Raw genomic sequence first — 15,550 nt, 5'->3', positions numbered from 1 at the left:
GCATTATGTGACTTCTTGAAATTGAGATTGAAGCAAGCATGCCGCTGTAGGAAAGCAGGAGACGTGGTGCTCGGCACCATTTGCAAACTAGTAGGACCTTGTGACCAGCTCACCCACTAACTCTCGGACATGATGAGCGGTGCTTCTTGAAAATTCATTCTACATTTTTCTTGCGTTTCTAGAAGGAAAAGCTTTTCTCCTGTAAGTGAGTTCTGTTTGCATGTTTCGATGCAAATACTGACACGATTCGGGCAAATTGCAACGCCGCAAGACAGATTTGCATGGGCTTGCATGGCGATCAAAGGACATTTAGGTCGTCCAATGAGCGTAGATCAAAGATGAACAACGCAAATTGAATTACTGCGTTGCTATGACCCAACGAATGTTCTTGTTTCTCTGGGAGCTTGAATCCGAGATCCAAGGGCGACGTCCCAGCGCCTCTCGAAGCAATCACGGCCTAGATAAATTTCAGTGATCAAATCGTTCAAGGGGAATCGTTTGCAAAGAACTTGTTCAAAGGCAGCTAATTTGATATTTGTTGTTGCGATCGGACGTAGCTTCTTCTCCTTTTCATATATCGCAGGTCCACCATTAAATTTCGAAAGGAATTTTAGGAACGGACGCACCAGGTTTGCCATCTGAAGATACTGTGAAGATACTCTTCTTTAAAAACAATGCTCACCACATATTTGGTTTGCTTGAGTGTGACTTCGAAGCGGTGCAAGTCCCAAACTGTCAGCCAGATCAAAGGCATGATCTACTTCCCTTCAGGTGCAATCTACATCCTCTAGGAGATCATCTTCTGGGAGATCTGCCCCTGTGCTTCGAAGAATTACGAAGGCATGTCTGCTGGAGCAGAACCCCCCAGATCCCAGCAGTCCACCATTAAAAAAAATGTACAGAAGGCGCGACTACATGACACCTGCTGATTAAGCACTGTACCACCCACTCATTGTTGGAAACTTTCATTAGACGAAGCAATATCTCTAACACCACACGTCATCCCAATGCAGTGCCTCATGAATGATGTAATTAGGATATGGCTTGCAGGTGAAGCCCCTCCTTAGAGGCCACCTGCACCAGCATGCCATCTTCGCTGCCCTGGCAGCTGGCATGCTGCTCGTGGCCTCCGCCTCAACCAGGGAGGCCAGAATTTCTTGCACTGTTTATGTGGCCTCTCTGGTCGCCCTATTCAGCGCCAGCGCCCTCTATCACAGGTGCTGTGCCCCTCCATGACTCCAAAGATCGCCAGAGCATGAGAAGTGCACAGCAAGTGCAATTGCCATTCAAGATCTGCTCCAAAAGTGAGCATTCCTGTGCTGTACAGGGTGACATGGAACCCATGGGCCAGGGAACAGATGGGTAAAGTGGACCATGCGGCAATCTTTGTCTTGATTGCAGGTATCCCTTGCTCTTCAAAATAGCCATACCCAAAGCATGTCACATTACTGAGTCAAGGCCCTTGCAACTGTAGATGCTGTCTACGCATTTGCAGCAGCTGCAAATTTGTGTGCTTCCGCAGGGACATACACTCCAATTGCACAGCTGGGTTTTGAGGGGGAGCTTAGGCACATGCTTCTTGTGAGAGTGTGGGTTGGCGCGGCTGCTGGCATCCTGCAGTCCATCTTGTGGCCGTCGGCGCCCAAAGCCGTGTCCACTGCAATTTACATCGGACTGGGTTGGATCATCCTCCCTCATGCTTATGAGGTAAGCAGCATGTCATGCTGAGCACTGTTTCCAGGGTGCAGACTCAGTTGTGCTGTGCAGCAGTTTCCATGCCATGCCTTGAACAATGATGCAAACCACATGCTGTCTGCTTTGCAAAAGCAGAGAGAGACAGTAATCTCTGGTGATGCACTGTGCATGGTAGTAGGTTGGCGCAGCGCTGGGGACATGTAGTTCAACTCTGCTTGTCTTGGGAGGGTTAGCATACACCATTGGAGGCATCGGATACGCTGCAGGGTGGCCTGACCCTCACCCACAGGTCTGTGGGCCACTTGAATTTTGTAAATTAAACCCAGCTGCAAGACTCAGATTCTGTTGCATGCAAGGCTTCAGCTGCGCAAAGCTTTCTCTTTAAGGCATGAAGTGTGCAATTATGGTGATGTCTGCTGGTAATGGCTGCAGGTGTTTGGCTACCACGAGGTGTTCCATGCCTTTGTGGTCGTAGCAAGCATTCTCCATTTCGCTGCGGTATACTTGCTAGTGCATAAGACGTGATGACATGTAGGGGCAGCGATAGCGTGCTAAGGGAGCACTGTTCGTGAGAGCTCCTGACTAAGCATGCGCAAGAAGTGAAGTGAGAGGCTAGAATAACGAAGCTCTGTCATAGGCCTGATTGAAGGAGGGAGGGAGAGAGTGTGAGATTGTCAGAAAGAGACTCTTGGGAAACAAGGTCCATGCAAGTCCGCAAGCAAGTCTAAGTGCCAGTGCCCCTTTCTACCAAAACTGATTCATGAACACTTCAAGTTTCAAACCTCGAGCAAGTTGCTTGGGCCTGAGGAGCGTGCGGTCTGTGTGCTCCAGCACTTTGTGGTCCGTTTATATTAGGATGCATGTGCGCACCTGTAGAATAAAAAGGTGATCCAAGTACGGTTTTTTGGCCATGATGCCCATGCATGTGGATTGGGAGGGATTGGCGTTCACTGAGTGCTTAGGGGTTCACATCCTGCCACGTCGGCAGTGATCTTGGGTCTCATCGACTTCTTTTGCGATTTTGAAAGGTGAAAATTGAAGATTAAGGTTTATACTACGAACAAAAATGGCTTCAGCAACTGTGCATACAAGCGCACTGCTGCGGACTCAGCAGGCCCCTGCTAGAGCCCCCGTGACTGGCCGAGTTCATGGAGCCTCTGTTCCTCAAGCTCCTGTTTCGCTGGTGAGATTTTAAGCACCCGATCGATATTGAGATCCTTGAGGAAATTTTAATTGATTTCTTTGTACACAAGCCATCGTCGCAGCGAATCTTGGGTTTACTATCTTAGATCTTCCTTTCGCTGTGTTCATGCTCAGTTGTGCAAAATTTCTCAGTTCAAAGAGTAATCGCTTTAAAATGATTAATAATGCTTTACTAGGAATACTGCCACCCCGTACTTGCATAATAGTGCAGAGTCATAAAAAACTCAACACTGTTGATCCCTGATGCCAACGAGCGATCTAACGTTTTTGCAGGGCAAAGGAGCCTTCTTTGGTCCTACTTTGCCTCTGAGGAAGCTTAGCGCCAGTGTATCGCGCCAGCGCCAGCCTGTCAGGCCCACCATGGCAGCCGGCAAGGAAGTCACAGTGAGTTTACTGCAGACTTGTGATCTCACAAGCATTGCTTGCAGGAAAGACAAGACAGGCTGAATGCCATTATCCTGGTGACGCTGACCTTCTTTGCATGCTACGCCGCAGATTGAGATTGACAAGCCACTTGGCTTGAAGCTCTCCGAGTCAAAAGCTCCCGGTGGCGGCCTGAAAGTCACGGTGGGGCAACCCCCTTTGTCTCTCCTTGACCACCAATGATCTTCCCAGCCTATTGGAGGTGTTGACACCACTTCTTTTTCTTGCACAGCATGGTTCAGCTTTGTCGGGTGTATCAGTCGCATGCAAACTGTTTCAAGGATTGGCACAAGTAAGCCAGGGTGCTATCCATGCATTCCATAAACGCTGACTCTTCATTTGCGATGCTCAGGGTGTTTCAGGCAATGCAGCAAACAGCGGGATCTCTGTGGGCGACACGGTGATCTACACAAGCTCCTTTTTTGGCGATGAGCTCTGGCCGGCAGACAAGCTGGGATTCAGCCGATCTGCCATCGGCGCATGCCCGTCTCCTGTCTGCTTTGTCTACGTGAGCAGACCTCCTTACTGCGCAAGTTGCATGCCCTGAATTACTGTATCCTTCTGACAGATGGATCTGTCCTGACAGACCCGACATCTTGTACATGAAGGCCTTCCTTGCTGTGCCAACTTTTCACCTGGGTGCCCACACCCCTCTGCCGATGCTGAACAGTAATCCTTGCCAAGCTTCTAAATGCATTCACCTTAGGATAATACTTTTAGAAAAACTTCAAGTGAAGTTTTAAACATTGGCACTGTGCTAAGACGGGCGTTGTTGTGATGGTGCAGGTGAAGGGCGAGAATAAGGAAGTGCAGGTGAAGCGGCTGCCGAAGCGGCCCATGCCGCCTCGCTTTGGGCGGAAGCTGACGTCAGCGCAGAAGGAGCTGGCGACTCACATCTGCGTCGACTGCGGCTGGATCTACTGCGCCAAGTGCGCCCTCTGCAAACCAGCTCCTGCTTTTATTTCTATTCCACTGGATCAATCATTTTGTTTACCTCGAGTTAGCTTGTCCTAGAGTGGACCTTGTATGGGAGCATGCCCTTGGTGAGCGCCCTTCAGAGCAGCATCGTGATAGGTGCAGAAGCTGACAGACTTTTGTGACATGCGCAGGACGCCCTTTGAGGAGCTGGATGAGTCGTTCAGGTGCCCGCAGTGCTCTGCCTACAAGAAGCGCTTTGCCAAGTACGACGTCGCCACCGGCAAGGTAAAGGCTCAGCCCTCCCAGCAAGCCCTCCAGTGATTTTTATGGAACTGCCCTCATCTTTGATGACCCGGCAACCTGTCAGGGAGTTTTCACGGGGTTGTTGATGGATCACTTCAGTGCACCCCTTCAGTACAAGATGTAGCAGCTGGCATTTGAAGGTCCTTTCCTGGTGCTGCGCAGGTGAAGGGGAATGTTCCAGACCAGCTGGCGACTCTGGCCACTGTCATTGGAGGCCTTGTTGGCGTGGGAATCCTGGGCTATCTAGGCATTGCCCTGTCACAGGTCAACTGAGCCATGGTTGCATACAGAGCGGGGCAAACAGGGCTGCAATTTTGAGGATTGCGGATGTGCAATTGCACAATTTTGGCAGCAAGGAAGTTGACAGATAGGCACATTGCCCTCACAAGCATGGAAGGGGTCTTGAAGGCTCTCCATCAGGCAGAGATGGTTTGTTGCTCATCACCGTGATTGACTGAAGTGCTCACGTGGCTCACTTGACGATTGCTGTTTGACTTTCACGTTCGTATTGAGCACCTCGTATTGGGAATTGCCCTTGAGATATTAGATTGAACTTGATAATATACACGGGGGCTTACATTCGCGTGGTCAATGTGAAATGAGCGATATTGTGTAAATGAAGCTCCAACAATATATAATGCGTGATTTATTGGAGATACTCTGTACAAAACGTGGGTTACACGCACGCATTACTCTGTGGCATGGGCTAATATCAACATGCACGCCTGCACTGATATCATGAGCTTCAAACCCGTGGCAACACCAAGTCTGGCACTTGCATGTTGGAGTGTGCTGCTGTGCACAACCCATTTCAAGAGCGCAAACCCCAAATGGTCCTGCAAGAACAATATACAGGATGGAGTTTGCACCACCCAAGACATGTCAGCAAAGCAATGTTGTGCTGCCACAAACCCCAATTCCTATGCATAATCGACAGTAAATCGACAGGGTTTGCATGCTCTTCAAACTGCAGTGCACACTGCCGGTAGAAAGAGGTTTCAGAGCCGTACAGCACATCTCATGTCCTGAATCAAGTAAGAGCCAGATGGTGATGCACATCAGTCCATTTGAGCAGCTTTCACACCATGCATGAAGCCTTGAGCTCCGGCGGAGGCTGCAGCAGTGCACCCATTCTGCTGCTTGGCGGCGGCACAAGGCCCAGGCGCTCATGGCGGACGAGCAAATTCTCTACGCGCAGGCACGGCTGCTGCACCGCTGACACTGCAAGCACGCTTGGGGCTTCCTGCTGGGTCGGCGCAGTGTGGCACTCTGAAGCAGTGTGCTCTTTTGGCAGCGCCGACAGTCCACTGCAGCCCTTCTGGGACTCCTCTGGCAGTGCATCAGGCTCTGCTGGCTGCTGGATGTCGCCTGCTGTCACTGGCGGCTGCTGTGGGGTCGGGACTGCTGACCGGGCTTTCTTGGCCGGGGGTTCTGTGTCCCAGGTTGTGTCTACGCCCAAAACCTGGGCGGCTGACAGTGCTGCCTTCCTCCTGGCTTCCCAGGATGCTTTGGAGGGTACCTTCAGGGGTGAGGATGTCCAGGTGCCGGGCCGGAAGGGCCGCCTAAGACCCTGATAGCACCAAGAGAGGGATTGAAATTCATCTGGCGCAGGATCAGGTGATGTGAACAAAAGTGTAATCATACTACCCACCTGTTCCAGCAGTTTGCAAGAGGCAGGATACGAAAATCTGAGTTGACAAGAACGAAGGCTGTGCATGATGTGGAATGACTGATTGCTGCTGATCAATGGCTACACGCGTCCCTGAAAGCATGGCATTTTCTGCCTGTGGAAAATGCCACTGTTTGGATTACAATAATGCAGAGATTGCAGTGCGCATGCAAGATCATAGGAGGGTGCATACCTTGCAGGCCATGCTAGGCACCATGTCTGTTGCCTCCAGCAGGGCTCGCTCGAGGCTAGTCAGGAGGGTGCACTGAATGCTGAATGATGGACCGGCAGAGCTGTCATCGTGTGGCCTCGTCCTTTTGCTTCTGCGAGTGCACTCGCCTTCCCCTCGCCTGATAGCCTCTGTTGCTCTTATCAGTGCAGCCAACTTTGGGCCCAGAGACACTTCATCCTGTCCACATGAATGAACGCCGCGAATCGTTGTATTTAGATCAGGCACTCTTTCTCTTGAGCGTGAAAGGCAGGACAATTGTTGGTCATAAGCCCGCTCCTGCACTCATTCAGAGGGCCAACCAACACAGCAGAGGGGGGTGTCTCACTTGATCTGCCTGCATATTCCTCTTTGTCCTGTGCAGAGGCCGCCATATGGACGTGGTGAGCATGGCACCATTGCAGTTGCAGTTCAGCACACCACATGAAGTATCCTTGACTCCGTAAATGTAGGAAGCTGGCCCAGATCCCAGTGGCAAGACTGGGCGGTGCTGCTCGTACACTGTGACATATTCCCCCTCCAGTGTGGTGCTTTGGTGCACGCTATGAAAGTTGCACGTGCTGGAATCCCTGCAGCGTCGCATGTATCTCGTCACATGAGAGCCAGCACTTGAAGGTACGCTTGCACTGAAGTTTAATGGACTTGCAGGCGGCGTTATTGCTGCTGACTTTGCAATGGGACTGATCTCTCTGAGTTTCCCGCTGTGTGACAGTGATCAGCAACAATTGGGAGTCATCAGAGGGTTGAAGCGCACCACAACCGCTGAGTATTGCACTGCTGGGGAAGTGCGCCTGCATTGCGGGACATAAGACTCCCATTGGAATACCCTGGACTGTCAGGTGTATCGAAGACGTGGATCTGCCTCATCAATGGTACAGAGGGCATGTCGAACAGAGGCTTCGACCCTGTTCAGAAGTGAAACTTTTTAGTAGGCTGTGGCATCCTGCTGGGGCACCTCTGACATCCTTGTGCTTGAGCTGCATTTCAGCTTTCGTGAATGCGTTGCGAATTTCAGCTGTGAAGAGTACTGATATGCAGTTGCGGATTTGCCTACGATGGCTTGAGATGCTTGTAGCAACCAGAATGGATCTGTTCTCACCTCCAAAAATAGAAGCGGTACGCTCAGGACCCAAATAGGTCTTGGGACGCTTCCAAATTCTGCAAGAACTCATTCCATTGCCATCCAAGAACCTGCGCCGACCGTCACGCACCAAAGGTCAGCAAGGGCACGCCATCCACTGACAACCATGATGGGGGAACAAAGCGCACCCCCCTCTTTGAGATTTACATAGTACTGCGACAGGCTTATATACTAACACAAAGAAATTACCAAAATCTACAGAGGCAGCAGGATTGTGATGGTAAAAGCTGCACACCGATCATCTTGGAGCATGCTGGAGGTCAGCGTCGTCTAGCTCCGGGAGTTATGCTCTACCCCTTGCCGCCAACTCGGTTTAATATATGTGATTGTGTTGAGTCAATATCAAAGCAATCAATAATGCGTCTGAAGGTCACTGCAGCTGAAGGGACAGTTAGACTCAGGCAGCGAATTGGTCTTGACTAGGACTTGAAGTCGCCATTCTATCCGCCTTGTATGCCTTAGATCTCTGCATATCAATTATCAGTGTGAACACATTCTAGAATCATGGTTGATCATGAGGCCGCATCCGCCATACTGGAGCTGTCACTTCCAAAAGTGTGAAGCTTCACAGCGTGCCCGATTTGGCTATTAGACGCACGACACCATCGAAGCAATTGCAGAATGTAGGGCCTCCACAAGAATTCTGCAAAAGATAAGTAGCATGTCGTGGCTAAATAATGGTCACATGTTGTTTTGACGAAGGTCCTTGGGATGCTTAAATGCAGGAAGCCTGACCAATGCCGCATCTAGATCGCCCAGTTATAAATAACGGAGAAAGGGCAAACAAGTGTGATCCCTGCACATATCAACATTTTTTGTCACAGTCTTCATAAAGATGCGACTTGTTGAGCTCAAGGAGCTGCAGTAGATGTCACAGTTATTGGCCCTGTGCAGCTTATCTCTGTCTCTGCACTGCAGTACGATCAGAGGGCCGGTTGGCATCCTTTCTGAGTCATTATTGGTCGCAATGATCGATGTGCACTATTAGCTGTACATGTCACGAAGCCATTTTCATGCATAGCAGCTTGAGTCTGGCTCTATCTCTCAGGCCGCTTACAGCGTCCCCATTGCTGTTAAGACAAAGAATAGGGAGCTTAAATGTCCTTTCCGCGCTACGGAAATTGACAATGGGGACTCTCCAATGCAGAGCAGCATTAAAGCACCCCGCGATCCCTAGTACAGCAGTTGCTGCCACTCCGGTAGTTGATGAGGGACCACCTGAAGGCCTCCTTGAGAGAAAGATCAGAAGATGTGGAGTGCGACAGGCTGGTAGTACACCCTCTACCACCGGGAAAGCCAAGAGGAAAGTAGCACTGCATGTTGCCTACTGTGGCACTGGCTTTCAAGGTGAGTGCAGTCCAATGGCAATACAAATGCTTCATTCCACATGTACCTCCCACACGTCATGGACTTAGATGAAACTTTCTTGTGCAGGGCTACAGCTCCAAAGGGGTGTTGAGGACATCACAACAGTGGAAGCCGCCCTTGAGGAGGCCATCTTTAAAGCAGGGGGGATATTGGAATCAAACAGGGGTGCGCTGCATAAGATTGACTGGTCTCGCAGCAGCCGCACAGATAAGGGCGTCCATTCCTGCTCCACGGTAAGTTCCTTGCAGCATTTGGCATTCAGACAGCATGGAGAGACTTTGTACAGCAAATACATCAGATCATGGCAACATGTACCAGCAATGCGTGAGAGAAATGCATGCAACCTTGCAAGCCTTCAGAGCTGTGAAGAGGACGCCTGGGTGCAGGTGATTGGGCTCAAGATGGAGTGTGTGGTGGAGAGCTTTGAGAGCGATCCAGAGGGGCTGGGCATCGCTGGAGAGATCAACAAGCACCTGCCTGGACAGGTGCTTCATGCAGACCAGCACTTGCCGCATTTTCACGCCTGGTACTCCTCCTTTGCAGCACAGTCCTCGCTCTAGGGGTCTCTAATAGTCATACATGACTAAGAATGGGCTGGTGAGCAGGTGCGGGTGCTGAGCGTGCAGCGCACGACGCAGAAGTTTGACGCGCGCCAGATCTGCGAGGGCCGCGTCTACAGCTACTTCCTTCCCACCTCCATCATTGGCCTTGAGCTGGATGGTACTGCTTCCTCCCTGCTTCCTAATCGAGGCGCAGCAATTGCAACTGTTCATGCTGTCTCACTGTCGCTGTCAGACCGGCAGTTGGGTGCAGGGGGAAGCGACGGGAGCTTTTAGCTGTGGTAGAGAGGACTCTGTAGAAAGGCTCACTGCCTGAGAGCTGCAGACAGTTTGAATCAGCATCCACAGACCCTGGCAGAAAGGAACTGAAAGAAGGTGACCTGAGAGCTGTAGAGCGTGTGATCAGCAGGCTGTGGCAGGAACAAGATATGTGGGAAGGCCACTGAGGGCTGGAGAGGATGTGCAGGGAGCGAGGAGGACAGGGAGCGGCTGCGGCTGCTGAGGGAGTGCCTGGCGCTGTACGAGGGCGTGCATGCCTTCCACAACTTCACCAAGCGGCGGCTGTACCGCACGTCGCAGCGCAAGCAGGGCCGCGGGGCCAAGCGCAAGGGCGGCGGCCGAGTGACTGCAGGTGCGTGCGGACCCCTCTTTCGCCTGTTCTGGCTCGGCCTTGCCCACTGGGTTTCTTACAGAGCGCACGCATGCGCCCCTGGTCAGCCTGAGTTGGTATGCAGCACACGCTGCTCAGCCTTGCCTACTGTCCTGCATGCATGCTTGCGCGCCTGACCAGGCACAGTAGGGTTGCCCTGTATGCACCACAGGCCGCTGTAGAACACACCAGGGAAGGTTCAATACCCAGACACGTCAGGAATGCATTTGCTAGCTTGGCAACTTCTGGTATATGAGGTGTGCAGCGACAGCATGCTCTCCATGTGCAGGCGGGGAGGGCGCAGGGGGGAGTATGGATGAGGATTCAGGCGGCGAGGATGAAGCGGAGAATGATGCTACAGCAGCATTGGAGGCCCCCGGCGGTAGCACTGATGTCCATCAGAACGGCGCAGCAGAAACCCTGGTTATGTCACCTGGAGTGGACGCTGGCTGCACTGCATCAGCACCAGTAAACACCGGGTCTAGAGCGGCAGAGGGTCCAGAAAAGTGTGGAGCAGCGGCGCCTGAAGGAGCTTTTGCAGAAGGCCGTACTGGAGGCTGGCGGTCAGACACAGGGCCGAGACCGCTCCAATTCAAGTGAGTTTATCTGTTGATAAGCCACCATGAGACTGTGCTCAGAAATGGAACTTCTCTCATCCCAGATATTGCCATGTCCTGTACCTCTGTTGCTGTCTCTGGTTGTCAAGCAGCGTGTAAGGAGCCCTTTCTCCCGGTGTACAATACCATATAACGGTGAATATGTCTGCATAAGGGAGCAGATGACGTAGGTATTGGACTTCTCCTGGCAATCCTGAGCAGATCTTTATGGCCTGTGCAGGTGGAATGAGGAGAGGGACGAGGCAGATCCAATCACCCGCTCTCATTTCCGCCACATCTTCTCAGCCACTGCAGACGACCCAACTCCTCTGGTCCCCGGCGGCACTCCCTGCATCAAGGTCTGCTGCCCTTATGTGTGCAGCCACTGTCGCCAATCTGAAAACTACAATAACACCTCTTTCAGTCTGCCCAATGCCGAGGAGGTGATCGCCATGCATGTCTAGTGGGTTGTGGCCTGCCAAATTCGAATCAAAACGCAGAATCAGAGGTTGGGAAGGTCAGAGCATCGGCAAAAATTTGAAGCTGATGAACAAATAGCGTTGAGATATTCTCAGCGTGACACAAGGGCCATGTGGGGACCGTCTCTAATTGTCTACTATTAGAATCTATAGAATCTATACGCCTGACGATGTGCACATAGGTGATAGCCTGCCTAGAACACGTGCAGCAAAAAGGAGCAGTAGGAAACCTACCATCATTGCCTGTGCAAGCTGGATAGCAGACATGCAAACAAGGCTGCAAACGACTGACCTGGTGGTATCTGAGCACGGGGTTGTATGTTGGCAGGTGGTCTTCTCTGGGCAGTCGTTCATGCTGCACCAGATCCGCCATATGATCGGCGCTGCTGTGGCCGTTGCGCGCGGCACAATTCCCCTGGATTATGTGGAGGGCTGTCTCCGGTCCCCTTCACGCGCTATCATGCCCCTTGCACCTCCCCACGTGCGTATCTCCCCTGCACTTCTAATGCCCGGCCTGCTGCCTCTTGATGCCCAAACACTGCATCCACATAGCATGTGCCCTCATGGGCTATGAGCCGTCCACATGCACCTGCAGTGCTGTGCTTAGATAGAGGACCTGCTTCTAGCAATTCTGTGCCTTGATGGGCTCGTGCACCTGTGCCATGCTGTGCTGTGCTGTGCTGTGCTATGAGAACGAAACCCCTTGACAGCAGTTATTGGTAATGGTTGCTAGGAGCAGGATGAAACCAAATTCAACTGAAGGCAGCTGCGTGTTGTTGCGACAGGTGCTGGTGCTGTCAGAGACGGTGATGATGCAGTGGAGGGATGAGCAGGCGAGGGCCATGCTGGCGCACACAACAGGCGAGCGGCTCACGCTGCGCTCTGGCGGCCTCGCAGCGCAGCAGGCCTTCCTCTCAGAGGTCAGCAAACCTCTTTTGCCCTCATTCGCCACGGCATGACATAGTGGGTGGATCATTTTTTCTGTATTTGATCAGTTCCAGCAACCCAGCCCGCATGGCTGGTTGATACAGAGAAGATCTTTTTCAATGAATGGGATTGGTGCAGAGGCGGGGTAGCTTCGTAATCAGAACAGTGTAATCATCATACACTCTTAAGATGCAGCTGGTTTGGCGCATGCATGTCATGATTTGTCCTGATAGATGCGGCCTTTGTGCAAAGAAAGATTTTGGCATCTTGGGAGCATGTCCAAGCAGCTAGTGTTTCTGCCATGTGAAGTGAAGCTCTGTGTGAAAAATGCAGGTGCTGCATCCAGCAATTAATGACCTGCTGCAAGCAAAGGACTGGGAGTGGTGGGAAGGGGTGCTGCAGCGGATTGTTTACGATGAGGCGGAGATGGCTGCCTTCCTCACATCGCATGCAGAGAGCAAGGCTCGCTTGGAGCAGCATAGAGCTGAGCGGCAAGCAGAAGCTGCAGCCTTCGATGCAGCCAGAGCATGACTGGATTTTAAATGCACATGCACCGCTGCAGCATGATTACAGGACCTGTCACAGCACTTTCAAGTGGTGATGCGCAACAGGAATTCCATTGACAGACGGAGCTTATTCAGCTCTGTTGAACGAACACACAATCAGAAGTTTGTATTCAGAACGGGTTATAGCAAGACAGTCTGACCAGTCATGAATCCCACTTGAAAGTTGTACAAAGACGGCGTATAAGATCCTGCCATTCGCACAGATTCTATGTAATATTTTAAACAATCTATGCCTTTATGGCACATTCCGGATGTGTTCACCACCACGCGGGTGCACTACCTGCTGGAAACATATATATACAACTTTGGCAATCTACTGTTCACATTGTTCTCGATGCAGTCTTCAAGAGTGGTGCTTATCTCGGGCACACAATTTTTTAGGAGCAGTCAAGACTTTAGCCGCTCGTACAGAATGCCGCATCACACACTGCTTTGCCTCAAATATTGCAACTTTGCTAGGTACGCGTTGCCAGCATCGGCGCTAGTTGCTAGGTTGTGATAAAGTGCTGGGCGCGTCAGGGGCACAAGCAGGGCGCAAAACAGGCAGATACCCAAGCCAAATGCTGCTCGGACAAGGCCTCTAGTAGGGTGAGATCTAAGGGCTCCAAAGTCCGGGAAGCCCATAAGGTTGCAGAAAGAATGTACTGCCACAGCCGCCCCCAAGTGGCCAGTCCGCAGAAATACAAACGTTGCAAACCAGCCGAACAGCGTTGTGAAGCCAAATTGAAAGGTCACCTGGCACAGCAGGGCAGGACGCTCAGTTGATTCAGCTGTGCAAGCCACTGTTTGGAGCACCCCACAGGCAGACGAGCAGTATCCACAAAGCAGGCATGCTGACAGAAATAAAATGCTGAAATGCTCACGGGCATGATGTTGAAGCTCACCGCAAATAAGGCAGTCGCCAGACTGCGCCTCTGATGGACAACATATTCGTACAGATGATGCACATGGGCCAAGCCAAAGAATAAAGGAGTCACTAAAATTGTGCGGCCTGCGCTAAGCCCCTGCATTAATCATCACACCAACGGTACAGTAAGTCCAGCCTCAGGTTGTGGCCTGAGAAGTAAAGGGCATGGCAAGCATCAAAGCAGCACTTATCCTCAAAGTGACAGGCACCCACCTGCAGCAGGAGCAACGGAGCCATGCAAGATCTGAATGCAAACTCCTCTGTCAAAGGCCCCATCACTATGTCCCGCAGAAGCTGCACACCCATATGCTCCTTTCTTGTTTATCACCCACGCACCCAACACATTTCCACTCGCTTTGCAGTGCACAGGAGTTTGACAAATATTCAACAAAGAGAGCAAATGCAAGCGCTCCACCTGTATAAGGGGACGACCCCGCCGCCCAGCCAGCACACCCTGGTACCAATCCAAAGTCCAAACAGTGAGGGGCCCCAAAAAGAGCGCAGCCGTGAGCAGCACAGGCAGCGTCACAGCTGCACCCAGACCACTCAGACGCAAGCCCAACAGCTGCAGCACTGCATCTTGCAGGCCCTCTTTACTACCCGCCTGCATGACACCAGCATTTGTTTTCAAGCCCTGACGCTGGGTGCTTGCAGAAGATGTTTATACAGGTTACTGATCTGTAATTTCTCTCAAGTTGCCCTGCGACATGTCAGCTTGCCATGAAGGATCAGATAAGAATGTGTCATTTCCCTACACACAGCATGAATAAGAATATAAGGAGACTCTGGCGCCGTTAGACTTGCCTGCAGCCTGGAAAGGGCGAAGAAAAGGGGCAGCCAAGCCACGGCACAGACGAGTGCTGTAGAGAGGAATCTTGAGAGGATGACTTTGGTGTGGGACCGGGACAGGCCCGTCTGAAGGTAGAATGGTGCAACATAGGCGGTGCTGATCAACAAACAATCCAACAATGTGCGCAACATCACCCGATCTTTGCAATTGAGCTCATTAATGTAAGGCTGGAAGGCCTGTTCAACCTGCACCAAAAGGGAGCCCTTCAATCAGCCTTTCAAGGAGATTGCACGACATGAGAGGACAGCTAAAGTAAGATATGCTCACCTGTCCAGTGATCCAGTACTGTTAAGATAAATTGTCAATACCTGTCATCCAAGAGCGCTCATTCTTCAGTGTTCTGCTGCCTTTCTAACATGCTGGGCTATCACACTGAGAAGCTGAATGGGCACCAGCAGGACTTTCAATAGCGTTGTGAGAGCGACGAGCACGCTATTTTCCAGCACCTGGACAGCATATTCACCTTCACTCAGGGGCAACAGGCAGGCACTGAAATTACACATCTTTTAGACTTTAGATGTGCTCAAAGATGGGGCCAGAAAGCTGAATGGAAAACCTGCTCGGAGACGCAAAGTTTACCGAACAGTTCTTGGAATACTTGCAGACTAGGATTTTAGCGACTAATGACGCAATGAACTATGTCGGACGAAAGTGAACGTCTTCTGCATGGCAAGTGCGTGTGCCCTATAAAGCTTTAGGTAGTGAATAGGCAGCTCAACCTTGTCTATCCATGTACTTGATGTCCGATTATAGCCCGATTGATCCATGCTGCTTTATGGATGAAGGTCAATGTGTACCGCTAAGTGTCCGATCGCCGAAACGGCAAGTGTCGATCAACTTTCGTGCAACTCTTTCTCACATCGCAAACCTTCAGGATATCAGCAAGTAGTCTCACTCGCAGTGCCAAGTGTGTATCCAAGGCGTGAAAAGCAACACAATAAATGCAGCCAGATTGCTCCCTTTCCAGATTGCCAGGGATGTTGCCAAATTTGGAAGCCAGCTTCTCGAGGAGAGGAAGCTGCATGGATGGCCTGCTTGTACTAAGATTCCTTTCTTGATTTTTCTCC

At 51.3% G+C, this 15,550-nt stretch overlaps 5 protein-coding genes across 5 annotated transcripts; 3 read left to right on the top strand and 2 right to left on the bottom strand.

Moving 5' to 3' along the window:
• Window positions 1-842: 842 nt before the first annotated feature.
• On the top strand, window positions 843-2,220 carry COCSUDRAFT_83666 (hypothetical protein; the record flags this gene model as incomplete). The annotated part of the gene is made up of 5 exons (XM_005649460.1): window positions 843-896; window positions 1,051-1,217; window positions 1,328-1,401; window positions 1,523-1,707; window positions 2,128-2,220. The coding sequence occupies 5 exons, from the start codon at window positions 843-845 to the stop codon at window positions 2,218-2,220; spliced, it is 573 nt and encodes a 190-aa protein (XP_005649517.1).
• A 1,161-nt stretch (window positions 2,221-3,381) lies between these two features.
• Window positions 3,382-4,815, top strand: COCSUDRAFT_14019 (hypothetical protein; the record flags this gene model as incomplete). The annotated part of the gene is made up of 5 exons (XM_005649272.1): window positions 3,382-3,465; window positions 3,674-3,829; window positions 4,108-4,250; window positions 4,431-4,524; window positions 4,705-4,815. Coding segments are annotated over 5 exons (588 nt in total), but the record flags the coding sequence as incomplete, so codon positions are not given.
• A 416-nt stretch (window positions 4,816-5,231) lies between these two features.
• Window positions 5,232-6,428, bottom strand: COCSUDRAFT_62194 (hypothetical protein; the record flags this gene model as incomplete). Its single annotated transcript, XM_005649271.1, has 3 exons — window positions 5,232-5,267; window positions 5,627-6,112; window positions 6,405-6,428. 3 exons carry the CDS (start codon window positions 6,426-6,428, stop codon window positions 5,232-5,234), a joined length of 546 nt encoding a protein of 181 aa, XP_005649328.1.
• Window positions 6,429-8,996: 2,568 nt separating this feature from the next.
• Window positions 8,997-12,691, top strand: COCSUDRAFT_14273 (pseudouridine synthase; the record flags this gene model as incomplete). The annotated part of the gene is made up of 8 exons (XM_005649270.1): window positions 8,997-9,182; window positions 9,336-9,434; window positions 9,552-9,669; window positions 9,976-10,144; window positions 10,996-11,113; window positions 11,562-11,714; window positions 12,019-12,153; window positions 12,494-12,691. 8 exons carry the CDS (start codon window positions 8,997-8,999, stop codon window positions 12,689-12,691), a joined length of 1,176 nt encoding a protein of 391 aa, XP_005649327.1.
• Window positions 12,692-13,146: 455 nt separating this feature from the next.
• COCSUDRAFT_14314 (Abi-domain-containing protein) lies at window positions 13,147-14,614 on the bottom strand (the record flags this gene model as incomplete). The annotated part of the gene is made up of 5 exons (XM_005649269.1): window positions 13,147-13,461; window positions 13,611-13,730; window positions 13,847-13,949; window positions 14,023-14,198; window positions 14,393-14,614. 5 exons carry the CDS (start codon window positions 14,612-14,614, stop codon window positions 13,147-13,149), a joined length of 936 nt encoding a protein of 311 aa, XP_005649326.1.
• Window positions 14,615-15,550: the final 936 nt, after the last annotated feature.

This window comes from Coccomyxa subellipsoidea (assembly GCF_000258705.1).
Source record: "Coccomyxa subellipsoidea C-169, whole genome shotgun sequence".
NCBI lineage: Eukaryota > Viridiplantae > Chlorophyta > Trebouxiophyceae > Coccomyxaceae > Coccomyxa > Coccomyxa subellipsoidea.
This window is presented reverse-complemented; position numbering and strand designations above follow the sequence as displayed.